Source organism: Chenopodium album, chromosome 3 (assembly GCF_948465745.1).
Source record: "Chenopodium album chromosome 3, dcCheAlbu1.1, whole genome shotgun sequence".
NCBI lineage: Eukaryota > Viridiplantae > Streptophyta > Magnoliopsida > Caryophyllales > Amaranthaceae > Chenopodium > Chenopodium album.
The window spans coordinates 63,676,598-63,699,359 of record NC_137836.1 but is presented as its reverse complement, the minus strand read 5'-3'; the positions used below and the strand labels follow the sequence as shown (position 1 = coordinate 63,699,359).

General features: G+C 35.4%; 1 protein-coding gene across 1 annotated transcript; it reads right to left on the bottom strand.

Moving 5' to 3' along the window:
• Positions 1-4,157: 4,157 nt before the first annotated feature.
• On the bottom strand, positions 4,158-7,499 carry LOC145625199 (putative disease resistance protein RGA1). The gene has a single exon (XM_081678274.1). It carries the CDS (start codon positions 7,497-7,499, stop codon positions 4,158-4,160), a length of 3,342 nt encoding a protein of 1,113 aa, XP_081534400.1.
• Between the last annotated feature and the right edge of the window lie 15,263 nt (positions 7,500-22,762).

The following is a 22,762-nucleotide window of genomic DNA, read 5'->3' as shown; positions in this document are numbered from 1 at the left end:
GTTTCATCAGACCAAGTTGCTTTTGACCTCTTTACTTGTTCGTTAATCTAAAGACAAACAAAGCCATGAAACGTTGTGCATTACGCATAAGCTTCACCAACCATACACACAACATAATAATGTAATCTGCCTCCCAAGGTCACGCTTTATAAATTCTACCAGCATTATATTGACAAACCTTACAACATACAAGCCGAGTACTCTTTAAATCCAACATGCATTTCATTCCCTAATATATATATATATATATATATATATATATATATATATATATATATATATATATATATATATATATATATATATATATATATATATATATATATATATATATATAAAGCCCATTCATAACATGTTCATTAATTTGTTGATGCATAATGTATAGCCAAACTTTATTACTCACCTTTAAGAAAGGTTAGGTAATGGTTCCCTGTCTATTAGTTCTTACAAAGAATATGATACTATATAAATGACATCATAACCTCAATACCTCAAAAATATATTTCAACCATTCTACTATCACCTTGTCCGGATATAAGCAAGTAAATTTGATACCAACACAAGCAATGAATATACTAAATAAACATCCAACTACGTACATATACTACACCATTGTCAACATAGATCAGAAATACCCATGACTATAGCCCTTAAATATAACTTTCAATTAGAACGAGATAAACGTCCAATTATATGGCTAAGTGGCCAACTGCCCAAAATTTGCACTGCACAGCTATCAGTGGCATATAATAAACCACATCCATATATGTAGAGGTATAACAGGTACTGCATAGCTTGTAATGGTTAAAAGAGAAAGAAATCGATAATTCATCTTAACAACTTATAATATCAAAGTCAAGACTCTCAAGGAGGCCTTATTTATTTATTTACTCTGATATAGCAACAAGGCACACAATATCGAGGTACTCAGCAATCCCTTTGTCAAAAAACAATAGTCAATTATAATACAATATTAGGAATTTAGGATGTTCTAAAAAAGTAGACACATTTCCTAACTTTACCAATTAATAAAGACCATAGTTCTAATATTGTCCCCAACTGTCAATCTGACACCCCCTTATGCCCCAAAACAAGCAGCCTAGCAAACAACTTCCTATCTCTAGCTTAATGACTTTGCATATTTCTGGGCTCTAATGTTGTACTAGACAACAACTATATCGAACCCACTACGATTACAAATAACTTCAATGTAACATATATGAAAGAAAAGCTTCCGAGTTCTAATTTTTCATTACTGCGTATGAGATTAACAAGCTCAGCCCTTACAGATGACATTGTTTTTAGTTTCGATTGCTATTCCGCCTAAACCACATTAAACTTATAACCATACTATATTTAACATTAATTTCATGGCATTGTCCTAACACAGGTATCATTTACCCAGTCTTTAAATTCTAAGAATACCCAGAAATTGAATTTGTGTAAACGGTTAGTATTTTGCTAAATTGAATCAAAAATGAAATTTTCAAGATCTATATTCTGGACCAATTCACTAACCTCATTGGCAGAACTTCTTGTTCGTGAAGTATTGAGATGATTTGGATGAGGAGAACCACTGAGATCTATAGCTTTCTCCTATTTCAAAATCAATGCAAAGAAATTAGGGTTCTACCCACAAAAGAGAAAATTTTAATAAGTAAAAAAACATTACCTTATTATTGCTTGGTTGTGTCCTCTTGGGTGGACGAAATGGTGGCGCCGGTGGTCTAGGAGGACCGGATTGCATGTCGTCGGACGCCGTCTTCGTTTGGCCTTGAGGGTTGAGCGTTTCGTGTTTTTGGAGAGAGAAAGAGCTGCTCAGTGTTTATGAGAGGTGAAGAGAGAGAGAAGGGGGGTTTCTTTTTTTTAATTGGATATTAGAGGTCTTTTTGTAAAATGTTAAGGATATTTTTGTCCAAAAAAAAGTTTCATTAAATGGGAAATCAGCTCCCCGAGAAACTGATATAGAGAAGCTCAAAATTGGTGCTTCTTATTTTTCCCACTCTAGAAGTTATTTTGGGCTTCTTGAGAAAGTGTTTTTGTTTCTTAAAAAACCCTTGTTTGGCCCAGTTTCTATTTCTTAGATAAAGAAACACTTGTAGAAACTAGGCCAAACAGTTACTAAGAATGTTATTGAGAACGTATCCAAGGCAAATATTAACCTGCAACAGAACACAAAACAAGTCATTAAAGGATGTTGAGCATTTGAAGAAGCTTTCTTGACATATATTATTAGCAACAAAAGATGTGAGTTAAATTACAGTACATTAAAATACATGGTTTCATGAGGGGTTAAAAGCCAACAACTACGCTTAGTAGATACAAAGTAATCGTCACTGTTAAAAGCATTCAACGCTCAAAAGTCAAGTTAAACTCTGAGTTAGTGACAGAAGACCAATAAGCCTTTTATCTTTGAATAAGAAATATTACATCAAATTAAAAAAGAAGATTACAGGGAAGAGGATCAGTGACACCCAAATCAATCAAAAAGAAAGAGGAGGTCCTATCATGTACGGAGTATAGCATAAAAATATACAAACTGATGAATTGATGGCCTGGGGATCTAGAAGAGTTTGTACGAACAGTCACGTGTTTGTAAATGGGTATGTGATAAGTAGTAGCTGATGAATTCACAAGCATGTGATTGAAAGTCCCTGAAGATACTAAAGAACGATCAGTCAAAGTGATGATTGGGCATTTGATTGGTAGTACCGTAGTAATTGATGAACTGGTGGGGATGTTGAAGAGTTTGTAACCAATGATGCATTGATGCTCATTCATGGGCAGCTATAAGAGTTTATAGGTAATTATGGGTTTGTAACCATTGGAAAATACTGATGAAATGTTACTGATCATTTTTAAAAGGAAAAATTGCTCCCATTAATCTGAACTTTGCCTCGTCCGCCGAAAATAATCCCAACTTTCGTTTATTATCTATTGCACCCAACTTTAGGGGGTATTAATTTTCGTTGCACCCAACAGGTCATCTAACCTGATGTAGCAGGTTACCTAGCCACGTGTCAGCGTATGATTGGCTTATTTTTTTTTTTTTTTAAAAAAAAAAAAACAAAAAAACAAAAAATAAAATAAAATAAAAACCCCACAAACCCACCCATACCCAGCGGCTGCCACCACACCCCCACCCCCACCCCCGAAAAAACCCTCCCCTGGTGCCGGAAACCACCGCCCACCCCCAGAAACCCCTCCCCCTCCCTCGAAACCCACCCCTTCCCTTCCCCCACCCACGAAAACCCCAGAAAATCACCCACCTCGAAAATTAATTTCCACCGCCCACCCCCGGAAACCCATCCCCCACCCTCGAAAAACCCTGACTGAACCCCTAGCGATGGCTAGGGAGGTCCGATTAGGGTTTTCGAGGGTGGGGGATGGGTTTTAGGTGGTTTTGCGGGAGAGTGGTTGCGAGAGAGGGTGGGGAGGGTGGTTGCGGGAGAGAGAGGGGACGATACGCGAGAGAGGGGGTCGGCGCCGGTGATGGTGGTGCTGGTGGCTGGTGGACAAGCTAAGGGTGGCTGTGGGGTTTTTTTTTTAATTATTTTTTTTCCTATTTTTTTTCCAACTAATTACATGTTGACACGTATGCAAAAAAAAAAAAAATCAGAAATGTTTACCTGATTTACCGGTTGCAGGTCATTTGGGTGCAATAGAAATTAATACCCCCCAAAGTTGGGTGCAATAAATAATAAACGAAAGTTGGGATTATTTTCGGCAGACGAGGCAAAGTTCAGATTAATGGGAGCAATTTTTCCTTTTTAAAAAAACTTATAAATCATTGAATAGATAATTAAACAAAAACATTACTTTGTATTAGAAACTCAATCAAATATAAATGAATGTAAAGCTAATTTAAAATAATCAAGCAAAATGTATTTTTGACTTTTTGTGATTTGATAAAATTTAAATTCAGGTTATATAACAACAATTCACAATTTCAAAATAGCAAATAACACCTATAATTTTCTTATAATAGTATTTTAATTTGTACCAAAATTCAGGGTTATATTATAAAACCTTTAATCTTGCAATTTAATCTATCTGCATCAACAATAATAGTGATTAAATCATTAATCAAAAGTGGTCATTCAGGAACTAAAAAAACTGAACAAGATTAACTTTAAAAAATGAAACATCGTGAAAACTTAAGCTACAGAAACACAAAGAGGATTCGCTAATGTCTTATGTTCGATTTTCAATATGATCTTATTTAGTGAAATTAAGGCATAAATGAAGATACATACACATGACATACCCCCTTGACTAATCAAATAAATCACAAAGGAGAAGAAAGACGCACCAATGTGAATGTTGGGGATGTGTTGAATATAGGGCCAGTCCTCTCCAGGTGGATCTTTATGGCATCTTCTCTTCAGGGTTTCTGAACAGCCCCAAAGGTGTAGTGTTGTGAGTGAAGTGAGTTTAGGCATCCAATTTGGGATGGCTTTCAGTGCTTTGTGTCCGTAAATTTTCAGGGTTTGGAGGGCGGGCAAAGACTGCATCCAATTGGGCAGATCCACATCCTCCTTGCTCATCCATAGAATTAGATTAATAACACAATGAAAATACTCTGACGGCAGCATATTTGGCCATGCCATGTTGTCTATGTTAACACTCTGTAATTTGGGATTGCTAGATGTGGAGGAGGATGCGGGAGCTATTTCATCTCTTTTGTTACTAATTATTTGCAGTCCTTCGTTGAAACTCATTAAATTTAGGATTTCTAAATTGGGACATGATGGAAAACATGTCAAATCTGGGCAATCGTATATTCTCAGTGTCTGCAATTGGGAAAGGCATGGTAGTAATTGCTGTGATCGAAGCTTGTTGTTGTCTTCCACCCAGCCTACTACCCCTCTCCCCCATCCTTCCAACTTTGGCAGAGATTCTAACCTAACTTCTTCAAGGGAGGGAAATAATAATAGTTCCTTGTCACTGCTTCCCAACCCAGACGACATAGGCATCATGGAGCTGGAATTAGCCCAAGAAGGAACATCCACTTCTATGTACTTTAGCATTGCTAAACAGTCAAGTTGTATGGATTTCAAATTATGCAAGTTTCTCAGGCATGGCAGATACTCCAACTTCCCACAATTATAAAGCTTAAGTGTTACTATATTTGGAATAAGGGTTAACCAACCAGGCATTTTTAGACCATTGTAATTTCCCACAGTTAAATACTTCAAATTAGAATGAGGCTGCAAATTTTCCATCAAACTTAACTCTACATCCATTCCTCCATCATCACCCACTTCATGTATGAAATCAAACAATATATTAATTAAATGTTCTGTATTCCTCATGTATAGTCCTTCTCTCATATCATCTTCCTTGACAAAATTCCTATCTTTTTTGGGCCACCTAATGTGAACATTAAGCGTACCTTTGAGGTTGTTAAGAGCCTTTAGGTCTTTAAGGCCATCAAACCATTGTTTCCAACTTGAACAACTCCCTCCTCCACCCACAATATAATCACTAAGCCTATGAAGGGAAGTCAACTTATCCATGCCCTTGGGCATATACGTCAAATCATCACAACGCTTTACATCTAAGAGCCTGAGCTTAACTAGTTTTCTCATATCTTTTGGCAACTCTCTCAACCTATTGCACCCCCTCAAATTCAAGGTCTGTAGATTACAAAGTTTTGTAAATGATTTAGGAAGAACTTGTAGATCTCTATTAAATGAGAGATCTAAATACCTTAAATGCAAGAATTCACCTATGCAGCTTGACAAATTTTTTATTCTTAACGATCTCAAATCCAATGCCCTTAGGCACCTGCAATTCACAACTAATGCCTCCTCCAAAGATTGTATATCTTCTTCAACATTGGAATAAAAATGAAGATGAGATCGAATATAGGTCTTACCTAATAAAGAGTAATTGTCATGTTCCCTCATGTTTACAACAAGTAGATGGCGAACCTTATTATCTAGGTTGCCTCTAATGGTATTTGTTGCATGGAAAATCTCTTTCCCCGAGACATCTAGAGCAATATCATGCATGAGATCGTGCATCTTACATGAGTGAATCTCACCGAATTCATCTTTCTTGACATCTTGGAAAAAGCATCTCCTCACCAAAATCGAAAAATATTCCTCACAAGCATCTTCTATACTTTGACCTTTATCTAATGGAACAATATAACCTTGTGCCATCCAAAGGCTTTTCAACTTTTCTTTCTCCATCTCAAAATCCTTAGGATACAATGCGCAATAACTGAAGCAACACTTAATTGGAGACTCAAGATGATGGAAGCTCAACTTCAATATGGACAAAATCCCATTTTCGCTCTCCCTTACGTTGGCTAACCCAATCTCCTGAACTGACTGCCACTTACCTTTGTCTTGACCATACAAAAGACTTCCAGCCACTCTTATAGCTAGCGGAACTCGAGCACATCTGTCAACAATCTTTCGCCCAATCTTGACCAAGTCGTAAGGAGGGTTTGATTGTTCTGAAGTAAATGCATTATGTTCAAACAAGAGCCATGAGTTTTCCTTGGACAAGCCTTGCAGGTTATACATTTGACCTCTAACAATCATTGCAGTCTTTTGTGAGCGTGTAGTCACCACAATCCAACTTCCCCTTTGACCTCCAATCAAGTATTTTACCAAATCAAGCCATTGAATATGCTTCTCAGTCCAAACATCATCTAAAACAAGCAAGTATTTCTCACCTTGTAGCTGTTCTTGAACTAGGCTTTGCACTTTATCCATAGTATAGCACTCGTAAAACTTCTGACCCATAATCTTGCAAATCACTTCTTTCACATCCAGTTCTTTCTGATCTTGATCAGCGACACAAGTCCATTTCCTCAACGGAAATGCAGATTTGACCCTGGGATCATTATACACAAGTTGCGCAAGAGCAGTTTTGCCCAACCCTCCGATTCCCACCACAGTCAAGAAAGAAACATTTTGTTTAACATTAGTATCAAGCAACATACCAATGATATTCTCCAAGTCATCCTTTCTTCCGATGATGTCAGCTTCATTGACGTGTGAATCGGTGTCAGACCGTCTGTTCCTCATAGGTTGAGGATCATGCTTAAAGCTAAATTGCTTGTTGTAAGCAATAGCATCCAGCTTCTTCTTGATCTTCTTAACTCCTCGACTCATTCTGTAAGCAACGCTAAGTGGGTTGTTGGAAAACGAAAAGAAGCTCGAAACTTTTTCAGAGACTTTACCATCAGCCTTGAGGAGTTGTTTCTGCTGAGCAATAGTGACAAACTCATCTAGCAGATCATCCGCTTCAAAGACAGCATCCTTGAGCTCGTCAATCAAACGTCTTTCTTGATGGGAGAGGAGCTCCTGCTTGATCTCAGCAGCATCACGGAGAACAGAATCGATAGTTTCAACAGTGCTTTGGAGGTCATCAAGTTGGGATTTGTAGTCAGTCATTGAGTGGATCTCTTTCAGCTCTTGACATTGCAGCGCAGCTAAAATAGTTTGAACAGCAGAAAGAGTGGTACCTGCAATCTCCATTTTTTCTGTTTTGGTTATTGGTTTTAATATGGTACTGCAATTATGCGTGTTTCAGTGTGTGTGAGACTGTATAATGGAGGCTGGATAGTGAAACCAGGGTATTAGTAAATTGCTTGTATGTTGTATCATCAAATTCAAGAAAAACTCACGTGCATTTGAATGGGAATGAACAAATTCTAGGAAACCTCACGTGCATTGGAAGGGAATCAACAATCACAGACTAGAGGATACCAAAAAATATAGTAGTAATTCGTAATAAGTTTTTGTTTTTTGTTTTTTTTTTTTTAAAAGAGAATACTTCGTAATAAGGTAAAAAAAAAAAAAAAAAATGATTCGGTGGGCTTGCTAATAGTCCATAATGGAGCCATTAGTAGCACACTGCACACGTCTTTCTATGCTTAAAGAATGCAAACTTGTCTGAATAGTTAAAAATTAATAATGATTCAGTGGGCATGCTAATATTCCATAATGGAGCCATTTGTAGCACACTGCACACTTCTTTCAATGCTTAAAGAATGCAAACTTGTCTGAATAGTGAATACTCCATAATGGAGCCATTTGTAACGCGTTTTCCTGGTCTTTGTGCAAGCAAACTGTACTGTACGGAGTATTGTTTTTATTCAAAATTTACACCAAAGCTTGATTGATTAGGAGTAAAGATAAAGTAGGCAATATTTTATACTTACTCCACTCCAATATTATTGCAACAATGGACTATTATGATTGATACGTTAACCAAAACATAGTTATATGAGATCTTATTAAATTCGTCTCTCAAAATAGTTTCCCAATATCAACTTTTATAATTTTTACTCTTATATAAATTATAGATATTAAACGTACAATAAATATGTTTTGGGATGCATAATTTCACCTAGGGTCGTTTTCTAACTTCTCACAAAACTCCTTCAAAACTCCAATTTAGTTTTTGTTAGATGTATGAGATATCGGAAAGTATATGAATGATATATTTTCCGTATTGATCTTATTAGGAGAATAATATATTTAGGTTTATTTTATGTTAAGATATTATTTAGAGAATATATCTTTAGGATTTATGATTATGGTAATATACATTTTAGGAATATTGTTTCCTATCTTATATTCGTAGGTTTTGTATAAATACTCTACCTATTGATGAATAATAATCAAGCTATTCTATTCTATTTCTCTCTAGTTTGTCATGGTATCAAGAGCAGGTTAAATATTGGTGCCATTCACAAAAATTTTCCCCCTGCCAGTGGGTTAAAAAATTAAACTCACCACCGGGATTCATAAATTGTACCCAAAAATTCCGCTGTGCAAATTATTATTATTATTATTATTATTATTATTATTATTATTATTATTATTATTATTATTATTATTATTATTATTTGGTGATCTGAGTTGATTCGAGCATGATTTTGCTCCTTTGGATATGAGTTTGGTTTTGCTCTAAAATAAAATCAATAAGACATTTGAGTGTGGTTTACTCTAAAAGACCAATAAGAGATTGGAAAATTTTTGTATACGCCCGGTTTTCAGTAATTTACTGTACATCGGGTACACGTTTGTCAGATTTAGTGTCACTTTTGTCAAATTTAGTGTCACTTTTGTCAAATTTAGTGTCACTTTTGTCAAATTTATCAATGAAGCATAAATAACACTTATATATGTCAGGGTAACTTTTGTGCGTTTAAGTGTAACCTTTGCACATTTTATTGTCACTTTATAATGGATGTTCAGTAATTTACTGAACATCCGTTTTATTTAAAAGTTTGTGTAAGGGATTTGAGTGTGGTTTACTCTGAAAGACCAATAAGAGATTTGAGTGTGGTTTACTCTGAAAAACCAAGAAAAGATTTGAGTGTGGTTTACTCTGAAAGACCAATAAAATATTTGAGTGTGGTTTACTCTGAAAAACAAATATTTGATTGGAGCTCAATTTTGCTCCGGAAAAACCAAAAATTGTCATATTTGCAGGTTCGAAAAGAATGACATTCCTGTTTGATTGATGACAGATGAGTTCGAAAAAATGAACGTTCTCATCATTGGAGAAAAAAATATATATTTTTGAAGGCGACATCACAAGAGTGTGCATCTCGGCTTCAACAAATTGAAGATTTTCCAATCGCAACGTTCGTGTTACTGCCGTTACGATTGTAGGGGGGTGTTAGAGATATGAGATATCGAAAAATATATGAATGATATATTTTCCGTATTGATCTTATTAGTAGAATAATATATTTAGGTTTATTTTATGTTAAGATAGTATTTAGAGAATACATCTTAAGGATTTATAATTATGGTAGTATATCTTTTAGGAATATTATTTCCAATCTTATGTTCGTAGGTTTTGTGTAAATACTATACCTATTGATGAATAATAATCAAGCTATTCTATTCTATTTCTCTCTAGTTTACTCATTCACTTCCACCTAAAAAACAACACATTGTTTTAAATTTAAATTTAAATTTAAATTTTAAAATAAAATTAAAAAAATGACACATTGTTAAAAAAAAAAAAAAAAATCTTCCTAACTAGGGGAAAGATTTTCGGCCCTGTAGACATCCAAATGTGTCTCCCCAAAACCAAACCCAGTGATGAATACCTTTCATGTCATTTGATTATCGAACAAAATGAAACTGTGTAAAGTCTAGTGATGAGGATGTTTTAATTTAAATATCTCTTCTTTCTGTTTTTGAAAATATTTTTTTCTTATCCTATTTATGAAAAACGTGATTTACAGTTTAGTTTGGTCCATGATAAGGTTCCAATAATAGTGTAGTTGGATAAAGCTCGAAAAGAGCTTTCAAACGATATATTATAAGCCCAATTCTGATGAATAATGAGAAAGTTATGGCCAAAATACTAAACTGGGCCAAGTTTGGTTCTTACATACAACCCAGTGATCTAGAGGAGGGCCTATTATTAATTATCATTTCTAAAGCTATTAGGATTGATTATAGTTTTCTAGAATACTCTAGAAGGTTCTCTTAAATCCTAATGGAGTTAGGATTGATAATTATGCTTCAAAGAGATTGAAATTGAATAAAACTACTCCTTTAGAGAATCCTTGTTTTGTACGAAATGGAATATATTCAGATATTATTTTCGTGCCTTAAATATTTATCTAAATTTTATATGGTTGGGTAGATCTTGAAATTATCTTTCCAATGATATATTTTAATATTAATTCTGAGCTATAACGAAAAAGATATGAATGAGATATGAAACTCTATCCAAAACTGACACCCTTTCACTATTTCGGCCATATGTTTTTATCTACAAAATATTTTACTTTTATTTTAATTGGGTTGGGAAGTAAACTTCAAGAGCTTTCCAACAACATATTATATGACTTATTTGGATTTTTGGATCAAAAGATATGATAAAAACAAAATCCGTAAAAACTGTTTTGCAGCGCCAAACGAAAGGTTTGTCGTCGCCTGGCGATAGACTCTGTCGCCTGGCGATAGACTCTGTCGCCTGGTGACAGGTCCTGTCAATGGTGACAAAGGCGTGTTTTATTTTTTTTCGAACTCTGATTCGTTTCTATCGATTCTGTACTATTTTCTTTTAAATAGGGTCCCTGGACCTCCGTTTTCAATTATCAACTCTAACTAACTCTTAACCAGAATTCTCTAATTCTCTTCTCTCTCTCTCTAAGCTAAAGCTTATTCGCTCTCTCCCTCTTTCTAGCCTAGCCTTTTACAAACAAAATTCCTTATACATTACCAATAGACACACCTAGCCAAGTTCGAAGTTGCCTTCGCCCTAGATGTGAAAGGTTTGATATTTCTGAGGGTTTGGTCCCAAATCTCTATTTCAATTATTTAATTTAATTGTTTTGTTTTATATTTTCCTTGAAGTTACTAACGTGTGTATTTTGTTATTAGAAAGAGATACGAGGCATCCAAGTAAGTGCTTTAATTGTTTTATTGATCTTTTGATATAGAAATCATGCTTAGATTGTTATTTTGATTGCTAGTATCATGTTAGGATGTTTTATTGCTTCCTAGTATCATATTTAGGGTAATAATTAAATTTCTAATATCAAGTATGATTAAAAGGATGATTCTTATTTTCTTTCTTAATCTTGTTAGTATCATGCCTAGGATCTTGCTATTATTATGCTTTATTGTTAACATGATTGTTATTATTATTATTATTATTATTATTATTATTATTATTATTATTATCATAATAATAATAATAATAATAATAATAATTATTATTATTATTATTATTATTATATTATTATTATTATTATTATTATTATTATAATTATTATTATTATTATTATTATTATTATTATTATTATTATTATCATTATATTATTATTATTATTATTATTATTATTATTATTATTATATTATTATTATTATTATTATTATTATTATTATTATAATTATTATTATTATTATTATTATTATTATCATTATATTATTATTATTATTATTATTATTATTATTATTATTATTATTATTATTATGTTGCTTGATATTATATTGTTGTTATTGCTTGGTCACACCTTTTATGCATGTTTAAAGGGAATTTGTACTTTCAATCATGCTTAATAAGATAATCAATAATCTTGTTTAGGTTAATATGATTATAATTCAAGTGATCACCAATAATAGTTTTGTTTTTGCATTGATATTAGACCAACATAGATTAAACAAGTTTAGGGTAAACCTAATGATTGCATGTTAGTCAGAAAGCGTACATGAATACGAGAAGAATAAAGTAGAGGCTTATTATTAGGGCAGGTTCTTTCTCTTTTAAATTGAATTTGTACCATCATCCCCGAACTTCCAGTCTTGGTTCCAGACCTATTGGAGTTAACGATCTCATGGATCATTAAGGGGTGTAACCTTCACCCTGTGAACGGTATACAAGTTCTAAAATTTGTTGGTGACTCTTTTGCTCTAGCTTCCTTCCCTTTGGACGCCACCATGCTTAAGTGTATGATCACAGTGGGGTTCAAGTTTGGGGTAATGCTTGAAATATTCCCTACAGGCCCTCTTGAATTATTTTGGGGGAAATTATTTTGGTAAATTGTATTTTTAATTATCTCCCAAAAATCTATTGTTTTCCTTAATTCTATTTTTCCATCTTCTTAATACTTGATCATCATTTTTTCCTACCTTTATTCCTCTTAATTATTCCCCAAGTAATTCCAATTTCCATATTATTTTCATGACAAACATACCTTCCATATTTTATTACATACAATTACTTTAATATCGAAACTTTCCATATTTCTTTTATTCACTTTTCCAAGTAATTCTATAAACCCTACTTGCCATAATTCTTCCTACATTTTCCTACCATAATTCATGCTCATTTTAGCCTATAAATACCCCTTCAATTCATGATCAAACTCTCACTCTAATTCTCACAATTCTCTCTTATTCCTCTCTTAAATTCTTTTCTTATTTCTTTCTCTTTGCTCCTCCTTGTGCACCACCTCCACCGTGCACCACCACCTCTCCGGCGCCACCTGCAGCCGTCCTCCACCTCCGGCACCACCTGCTGTCATCGACAGCCCCCTTGCCGCAACCTCCTCTTTCTCTTCTTCTTGGTTTCTTATCTTTTCTTCTTATTTTCTCTTATTCAATTAATTATTATTATTATGGGAGATTTATAAAAATTATTATAACTAGTTTTAATTAAATAAAAACATATTTTTAATGATGTTTATGAGAAATTAATTTAAAAGGTTCATGTACATATAGTTGGGGGGTTTTAATCTAGTTATTGTGATTATTTGTTAACCTTATATTGATTAAGGTCATATTTATTTGTAGGGTGTGTTCGATCAAGATTCTTGTGGTTCCTTTTGTGTGATTTTGCTAAGAAATGATCGAGGTATGTTAGGTGGCTAGATACCTTGAAAGTGATTGGTATGAATAAGCACGTTTGAATGATTTTATGATGATTGAATTAAATTAAACTGAATTGAATTATGATTTATGAAATAAAAGTATGTTTAAATAGTTGGTTTTAATAATTAAATTTGAGTATTGATTTTATATCCTGTTTTGAAAACTAAAATTATTATTCATTTTTAAAAGGTTTGATTTTGAAAGCGTGTGGAATTAAATAAAAGGGAGTTTAAATTATTATTTTTAAAAGTTGGAATTATTGGATTTAAAGAGTATTTATTGAATTATTATTATTAGTGCTTTACAAGCATGTTGTTAATCCCACTGTGCGGATTTGATTTATTGATAAGGCCCTAGACTTGTATGACCGGGTTTATCCTCAAGGATATCCTTGTAATATAAGGAGACTAGCTTGGGGGGTGTGCACACTTGGGTGAGGAATTTGTTTTAAAGGAATTGGATTTTATTGAGAAATTGGTCTTATTGAATTGACTATTGATATTGGTTATTGATATTTGTTTTGGAATTTTGAATTGGAACTATTGGTTTAATTATTGGAAAGGATGGAATTAATTTCAAAAGCATGTTTGCTAATAAATTGAGTTTAATTATCTTACACTTATCCTACTTAGCATATTTTGCTAATCCGTATTTTTATTTTGTTTTGGTTCGTCATGTTTACCTTAATGGTAAGCAATGTTGACTAATTTCAGGTGGAGTCAATAATTGAGCATATGGAATCTCGGGAATTAGGAAATGTTGGTTTTGTGTTTTATTTTTGAGTACTCATGACAATGGTTAATATTTATAGTCTATTATTAATAAAATAAGAGTATTCCGCTGCAAAGTATTGGTTTTGTTTAGTATGTTTGAGTAGCCTTTCGTAATCATCACGCGGCGATAATACGTTTAAAGTCTATCTCTACGGTATAATTATACATATTATACTAGTATTTCCATAGAGGGAGATTTGAGGGTGTTACATCAACATTATCAAGTCATTAATTAATTAATACAAGATCTACCTTATTTATTATATGGAGTACTAAGCATTTGAGTTAATTTTCAAAAAACAAATAAATCCATATTTATACAAGCTTTATTTTACAATTCGGTTTTCGGTTTGGATTATTGGATTTAGGGTCATCTATCCGATCCAATCCGAATTTCCAAATAAACTCCATCCGATCCAATTTAAAGTTCGGATCCAATCCGAATTGATAATTCAGTTTGGATAGGATTGAATTTCGGACACCTTTAACTGAAGGTTTACTCCATTGTTGATCAGCGTAATCTTCTTATTAGTGACATTTTCTTTTGTTTTCCTTCATTTTCCACGCCAAACTTAATGGTGTTGTAGTTTCAAAGTCTTAACTTAGCCTATATATTGAATAATTTTGTGAAGGATATGAAGTATTTTGAGTTAAGCTATTACATAGACTTACATTTTAATTATTTTTTTTGAATTATAAGTATTCCGTCATTAGAAATTTCAAGGACATAATCTTTCTTTCGTTTACCATTCTATATGAAAATGATATTGAGCAACATGAAAAATTGGTATGCATTCTTGTTTCTGTTTTTGTTTATCGTAGTTGTATTATTATTGCTAATTTGTTCTATCTAAATCATTTTTGTTGATGATTGATTTTTTGGATTTTGATTTTGTGCTTGTATTGTGGTATATATTTTTTGTGTGCCTCTAAATAGCGTATTCCGAATGGCTTCAGGGATGTCCTGGACGATGGTTTTTTAAACATAGAGTTGTCGTTGGATGGTAACGACAAGTCATGGTTTGTTACTTTAGTGCATGAAGAGTGTGGTAGTGGATGGGGAACATATCTTGAAGCTGGGTGGTCTGATTTTGCAGAGGATAATGGTGTAAATGTTGGTGATGCTTTGATATTTACTTATTAAGGGGATAGCTCATTTGATATTGAAATTCGTAGACCCAGAGGAGGTTAGAGAGGTGAGGAAAATGGATATGGTGGAAGTTCTGGTACTTCAAGTAAAATGCGTGGGAGGAAACCTGCTATTGAAAGGCTCTCATCTAAAATGATCGAAACTAATGCTTGCCTTGCCAAGCTTGCAGCTGCTTGTTATGAACATCATTTCTTATTCACTTTTACCAAAGCTTATGTTGATCAAGGAATTATAGTATGATTTTTGTTAACTATTTTCAAGTTTGTTTGTTTTTTTTTTTTTCATTCTATTCTTCTTTCTCTTGGCATAATTATTTGATTTTGTGTTTTATTTTCAATGACAGAATGTTCCATTTGATTTTGCTAAACGACATTTCATTGATTTCCCTGAAATTACCAATGTCATTCTTCAGCTTGTTGATACTCGGTTCAATGTGCAGCTGAAAGTTTTAAAGAAGCAGGGAGCAATCTGTAAATGTTCCATTAGAAATGGTGTTAGTCAGTTCATTGATTTCTATAATGTTTAAGTAGATGTAGGTGCTTTGATTAAATATAGGAAAGGAGTTCCTATTGTTTTTTATATTGAATTAGTTGTAATGTAAACCTATAGAATGATTATTCTGATCAAGGTGTTTTTGTTGTTAGTTTTTTTTTTTTCTTATAATAATGGTCATGAAATGTTTCTGCTGGATCCAAATTTTTTCTCTTACACATATTTGAATACCTACATAACACATTTATTTATTTCTATTTCAAGTAGAAAATGATATACTATAAACCGCGCATATATTTTTATATAAGTGAAAACATGGTTTACATTTTTAAGCATAACAACATTTACATAGCTGCTGATTTTCATTAAACTACTTCATAATATTGTAGTCTGCTACCTATTTACATATACAGATTTTTATACAGCTATTACAGTAGTTTTAACATCCAAAAGTATTCTAGTTGCTAGCCGGTTGCAAAATATTTAAGTGTCTAGTTGAGGTTAATACCTTCACAAGTGGTGTTAGTTAGGAACAAGTAATCGTAGTATACTTGTTCCTAATCAATGCCACACATTACAAAATATTAGTACTTTAAATTATATATTTTATACATGGCTAATACTTGTTGAAGCTGATGTTGGCTTGATCTGTTCAGAGAGTAGTTTCATGTTCTTAGAAATTGTCCTCGTCGTCATCCTGAAATATGAGTGACCTTCGCTTGTCGACCTTCTCCTGCTTAATTGTGCATAGAACTGAATCAGAAATAACCTGCACCTCAGACCTGATTTCCTTGGCTTTTTGGGCACTTGAAAGAGCTTGATCCTGTTCCTTTTGTTTGTGTATGGCTGATTTGGTAGAGATGTTTCTGGTCACCAGTTCGTCCACATCTTTTGTTAGTGTGTGTATGTTCGATTGGGCTTCATTTTCAAATCTCTTTCTATTTTGACCGAGATCACCAACGCTATCTTGAGTGTTCTGATTTTCTGTGTCAAAACGCTCATCAGTAGCAGAAGCATTTTCTTCCCCTTGACTCGAGAAAACAAGATCATCTTTCTGTGGTGCTTCTTTGTTATCTGCATGTTCTGTCGTCTGAACTGGATTTTCATCATTCACTTCAGCATTCACAGCTTCTGTGCTTGTGATTGTTGCTGCCTTTTGTCATTCACTTCAACACCTGTTGAACTGTTCTGTGTTTTGATAGCTGATTCTGGATCCTCCACCAATTGTACACCCTTTAGCCCCCATTACAAAACCTTGTTCTTTGACAGTGCAGTTGTTGGTCCAACTTTGATCAGAAAATGCTTTGATGCTAAATTTTGAGCTGTCTCTTGGAACCTGTCAGGTTGTTCTTAATTACATACAAAATAAAGTTTAAGTAATATACACATTTGAAATTTTTAGTGGTGGTAGTTTTAAATAGCGAGGTTGTGCTTCTTATATTTTATATTGTATACATACCATCATCTTCATTTCGTATATGCCTTTAACTGCCATGCGGAAAAGCTTGTCACATACTTATGAGTAGGCAGTGAGCTCCAATGTTCCAGTGCCATCAGACACATCAAAAGTAAGTGTTTTCCTGGTCATTGTAAATTACAAAATTAATGTAATTTCATGTTGGACAGAATAAACATTTGAAAGTTTAATGAGCTAACTTGCTTACTGAATTTCTTACTTATAAGCAGCATAAATTTCCTTTCTTGAGAATGCTTTGCAACTATAAATTGTTCCAAGAGCAAGTTCTGTTCGTTTTCCACAATGGGAGCATCCTATGTACGCTCTCAATTTCTTAAATTCCATATTAGTAGCAACAACATTCAACCAAAATACTTCCTGTGGAAGTGTAGCTGCTGACTGCATTGTATATATGTTGAATAAGGTTATTACTGTTGTGTTTATGGTAAAACATTTACCAAAACTATATCAGTTATGTATTCTGATGCTACTAACCATTTTACAAAATATGGTGTAAGAATGTACCTTCCTCGCTGTAGGGAATATTTCAAGCGTTAATCCCTAGCTTGAACCCCACTGTGATCATACACTAAAGTACGGTGGTGTCCAAAGGAAAAGAAGATAGAGCAAAAGAGTCGCCAACAAGTTTTTTAGGAACTTGTAAACCGTTCACGAGGTGAAGGTTACACCCCTTAACGATCCAAGAGATCGTCAACTCCATATGGTCTTGAACCAAATAGGATTCGGAGATGAAGGTACAAATCCAACCTAAAAGAGATTGAACCTTCCCTAATAATAGGCCTCTACTTTATTCTGATCGTATTCATGTGCGCTTTCTGACTAACATGCAATCAATAGGTTTACCCTAAACCTGTTTAATCTATGTTGGTTGAATATTAATGCACAAATAAATCTATTATTGGCGATCACTTGAATTATAATCAAATTAACCCTAGCATATTACTAAACAAGATTAATAACAAACCCTAACATGTCACTAAACAAGATAACAAACCCTAGCATGTCACTAAACATGTTAGGGTTGAATATTTATGATCCTAGGCATGATACTAACAAGATTAATAACAAATCCTAGCATGTCACTAAACATATAAAAATCAAAGCTTTAACCCTAACATGATACTAACAATCATAAATATTAGGAAGAACATAAAAGGCATCATACTTTTAATCATACTTGATATTAAAGTTACCCTAAACATGATACTAGGAATCATAATAACAATATAAGCATGATTTCTATATCATAATATCAATTAAACCATTAAAGTACTTACTTGGATGCCTCGTACCTCTTTCTAATAACAAAATACACACGTTAGTAACTTCAAGGAAAATAATAAACAAGACAATTAAACTAAACAATAATTGAAATAGAGACTTAGGACCAAACCCTCAAAAATTAAACCTTTCACGTCTAGGGCGAAGACAACTTCGAATATGGCTAGGTGTTTCTAAGTCTAATGAATGCGGAATTTTTATATTTGAGAGAAAGCTAGTTTAGAAAAGAGAGAGAGAGAGAATAATCAAGAAAATCTTGATGAGAGTTGGTGAATGAAAATGGAGTTTTTAGGAAGCTATTTATAGAGAAAATAAGCAAAAAAGATAAAACATCAAAAACAGAGTTCTGACGCGCAAAACCAGATTAGCGCCAGACGCTAAGGCTAGCGCCAAGCGCTAAGCGCAGCGTCAGGCGCTACAGCTGGCGTTTGGGGCTGATTAAGAAATTGACGCGTTTTCTTAAAATCAGATAGAAATTGCCGTACAGGAGGATAAAATCGTATTTTCCTCAAAAACGATCTTTTATTTTGATAAAAACTCTAAAAAGTCAACAAAAGTCAATTTATCAATGCTAATTGCATTAGGAATGATAAATCCATATTAGGCCCTCCTCTAGATCATTGAGCCGCATATAAGGCTCAAACCAGGTCCAGTTCATTAATTTGGCCATAACTTCCTCAATATTCATCGGAATTGGGCTTATAATATATCGTTGGAAAGCAATTTTCAAGCCCTATCCAACTACACCACTATTGGACCCATATCATGGACCAACTAAACTGGATTTGCTGTTTTCTTAAAATAGGTTTTCAAAAACAGAGAGAAGAGAAAAGAAATTAAAACTTTCCGCAACACTAGACTTTCCACACTTTCACTCCATTCGATTATGATTCGACGTGAAAGGTACTCATCAACGGGTTTAGTTTTGGGGAGACACAAATGAGTGTCTATAGAAGCCCCCACTTTGACTGAGTTTGGAGAAACGCACGTTTCGAAAACAAAAGTCAAAGTATCGATAGGGACGGAGAATGGTTCAGAACGTTCTGCGATCCTAAATCACTCTTATAACACCGATACCTGCAAACTAGCGTTAGTTAAATAGATAAAAGAGTTAAGAAACGCGTATCTTGCATTGTCGAGCACACGTCTCTAAAAGTAACCGATTTGCTGCCGCTATACTGTTTTGATGACCTCCTGCCAAGAGAATGCCATCCCGCTTGAAAACCGCTATGCTTGTAACTGTCTCCAATATCGAAGATTGTTTCGCTTGAAACGATCCTCTTCCGCTTTGTGACCATCTTCCACGTCTAAGGGAACATGATCGGAGATAACTTCGCTTGAAATCACCTCCAGTTGTTTGTGACAACTCTCCACAATCTAGGGAATGCTGCCGAATATATCCTCGCTTGAAGCTATCCTCATTTGTTGCGACAATTTTCCAAAGAAAATTACCGAAGATCTCCGCTTGTCGATCTTTAAAAGTTTGCTTGAACTTTTGCTTCCGCTATGCCTGTACGTCGGCGCTTTTGCTGCTTTGAACCTGTATGTCGGCGCCTTTTGCTGATTGAGCCTGTATATCGGTGCCTTTTGCTGAATGAACCTGTATGTCGCTGCCTTTTCGGATGAACCAGTATGTGGGTGCCTTATGCGAATGAAACAGTATGTCGGTGCCTTTTGCGATGAACCAGTATGTCGGTGCCTTTTGCGATGAACCAGTATGTCGGTGCCTTTTGCGATGAGCCAATACTTAGACGCTTTAAGCCAAGTGAGACGATCTTTCATCAGGTCGATCACTTCATGCAATCAAGCCGATTACTAAAAATCGTGTCAAATTGCTTAGAGGGGCTAACTGGCGTACCAAGGAACCCAAAATATATTGCAAAAGGTTAGAACAACCATACTGAGTGGTTGAATGTTCTGGCACCGCTGAAATAACGTCAGCGCCTATTAACTGGCTGTAGCGCCAGACGCTGGAGCTAGCGCCAGGAGCCAAGCCTATCTGCTGACGCCAAGTTCTGGCGCTTGGCGCTAGAGTCGGGTTTTCCTTAAATACCCTTCTCTTCTTCATTTTCGCTGCTACTCTTCGCATATCGGCTTCGAGAATTTCCAGAACTTCATTTGATCCGTTCTTGCTCGTTTCTCAACCAAATTCGCTCAAATTTGTTGCAAATCAAAGCTTATTCCATCCATTTTCCCGATCTATGTAAGTTGTCTTCAAACTCACACCGGTTTTAATAAATTTTGCATGTGTTTATTCCCAAATTTCTTGAAAATTCAAAACTTAGAATGCTTAATTCTCTTTGTTTGTCAAATTTTATGCCATGAAATTGCTTGATTATGTTTATATAATGCCTTGGGAGTAATTTTAGACTTGTTTGACTCAATTTGGTGAAGAAATGAACAAATTGCCATTGTTGAATCTCTTAAGGTCGGGAATACAATGTGTCTTGTTCTTGATGTTTTTTACCAGCAATTCTTGTCCAATTTGTCACAATAATTACTATAATATTGCAAGAAATTGTTTGATTGCTTGAAAAATGCCGTTATGCTCAATTTGAATTTGTGCTCTGTTTTAGTACTACGTACTCTGTTTTTTGCGAACATAGTATCATGCGGCTAGGTGAACCTTAGATAATATAGAACCTTAATTTATGATAATTTTGCACAATGTAGCATGGCTAGACAACGAGGTTCCGGTTCACGGTCTCGAGACGTTCGACGGGAGCATGAGCCCGTAGAGGACGATGCTGAGCCGTCCACTTTGCTTGGTCGACTCCCTGAGTGGGATGAGCGGACCTTGTACTTTTCTCCCGTCCACCACATTTCTGAGAGGGTGAGACAGGACATCACTGTTGGGAGGACGCGCTGTCATGGTTCCGGCTGTGACGGCTTGGGCGATCTGTACAAGATGTACATCGCCAGAGACGATCAAACGAGACTTCTATGGGAGTCTTGCGGTCTTACTGCGCTTTTCGAGACCTCCAAGGCAATGGTCGCCTCTAGCGGGGGTCATCATGTAGTTCGTGCTCTGGTGGAGTTCTTTTGGGACACCACCAACACTTTCCACTTTCCCTGGGGTGAGATGATGGTCACTCCTACGGACTTCAGTTTCATCACGGGACTGGAGTTTAGCTCCATGCCACTACCGTTCGACAGTGGGATCGACGTCTTTTCCCCCGAAGTCGAGGAGCTGTTGGGTCCGATTGCTATTCGGGCTCAAGCTGAGGTAGAGTCGACTCAATTCAGCGCTAGGGGGATTCGCCGTTCGACTCTAGCAGCGGCTCTTGACGATGGTGCGACTACCCAAGAGCAGCGGGTGCGCATCTTCGCACTTATCTTGTTGTTAGGGACGTTCTCCCCTGTCAAGGGTAGTAGGGCGCTGCTTTACTATCTTCCTGCCGTCCGCGATCTACACTGGATCGGGGCCTATGACTGGGCCAGCTTGGCCTATGCTGATTATTCGAGCGCTGCGGGACTCGTGTAGTTTAGCTCGTAGAGGTAAACCTTATTCCCTATAAAGTTTAGCTCTACATTGTAGTTAGCATTTACTGATAACTTTAGTTTCTTGTAGATCTGGTTCTACGAGTACTTCCCCTTAGCTGCGCCGGCGAGACCGTCGCCGCGCAGGTTTCCAGTTAGTGCTTCCTGGGGCAGCCGCCGTGTGGGGATGTCCACTGCATATGTCCGAGATTGGATCATCTCGGTATGATTCTTTTCTTATTCGTCATTTTGTGATGCCTTAGATAGATTCTCGCCTGATTGACGCTCTTCGCAGGAGCCTGAGGTGCTATACCGACCGTGGGTCGACCTGGTAGTCCCTAGGTTAGCCGCGCAGTATTCAGCTGAGCGTCGCTATTTCTTATGGATCTATGGAGCTACTGTATATCTTGGAGAGAGGGTTGCTATTCAGCATTCCTCCGATACCTTTGTCGTTCCTGCTCCTCCACCACGTCACATATTTAACGCCATGAGGTTGGTGAGCATGTCAGAGGGAGTTGGTACTCCTTGGCGATCTTACACGATCCCTGGGCGATGCTATGGGGAGAAGCTACTGCCGTTGTTAGCTCCAGTTCCTGTACCTGCTGAGGATGTGGTGGTACGATTTTTCAGATTTTACCTTAAGTTAAGTAGCCCCCAAGTAATGCTTTACTGATTTTGTTTTGCCTTGCCAGGACGATGCTGCTGAGTTCGTGCCACCCCGTATGTCTATCCATTA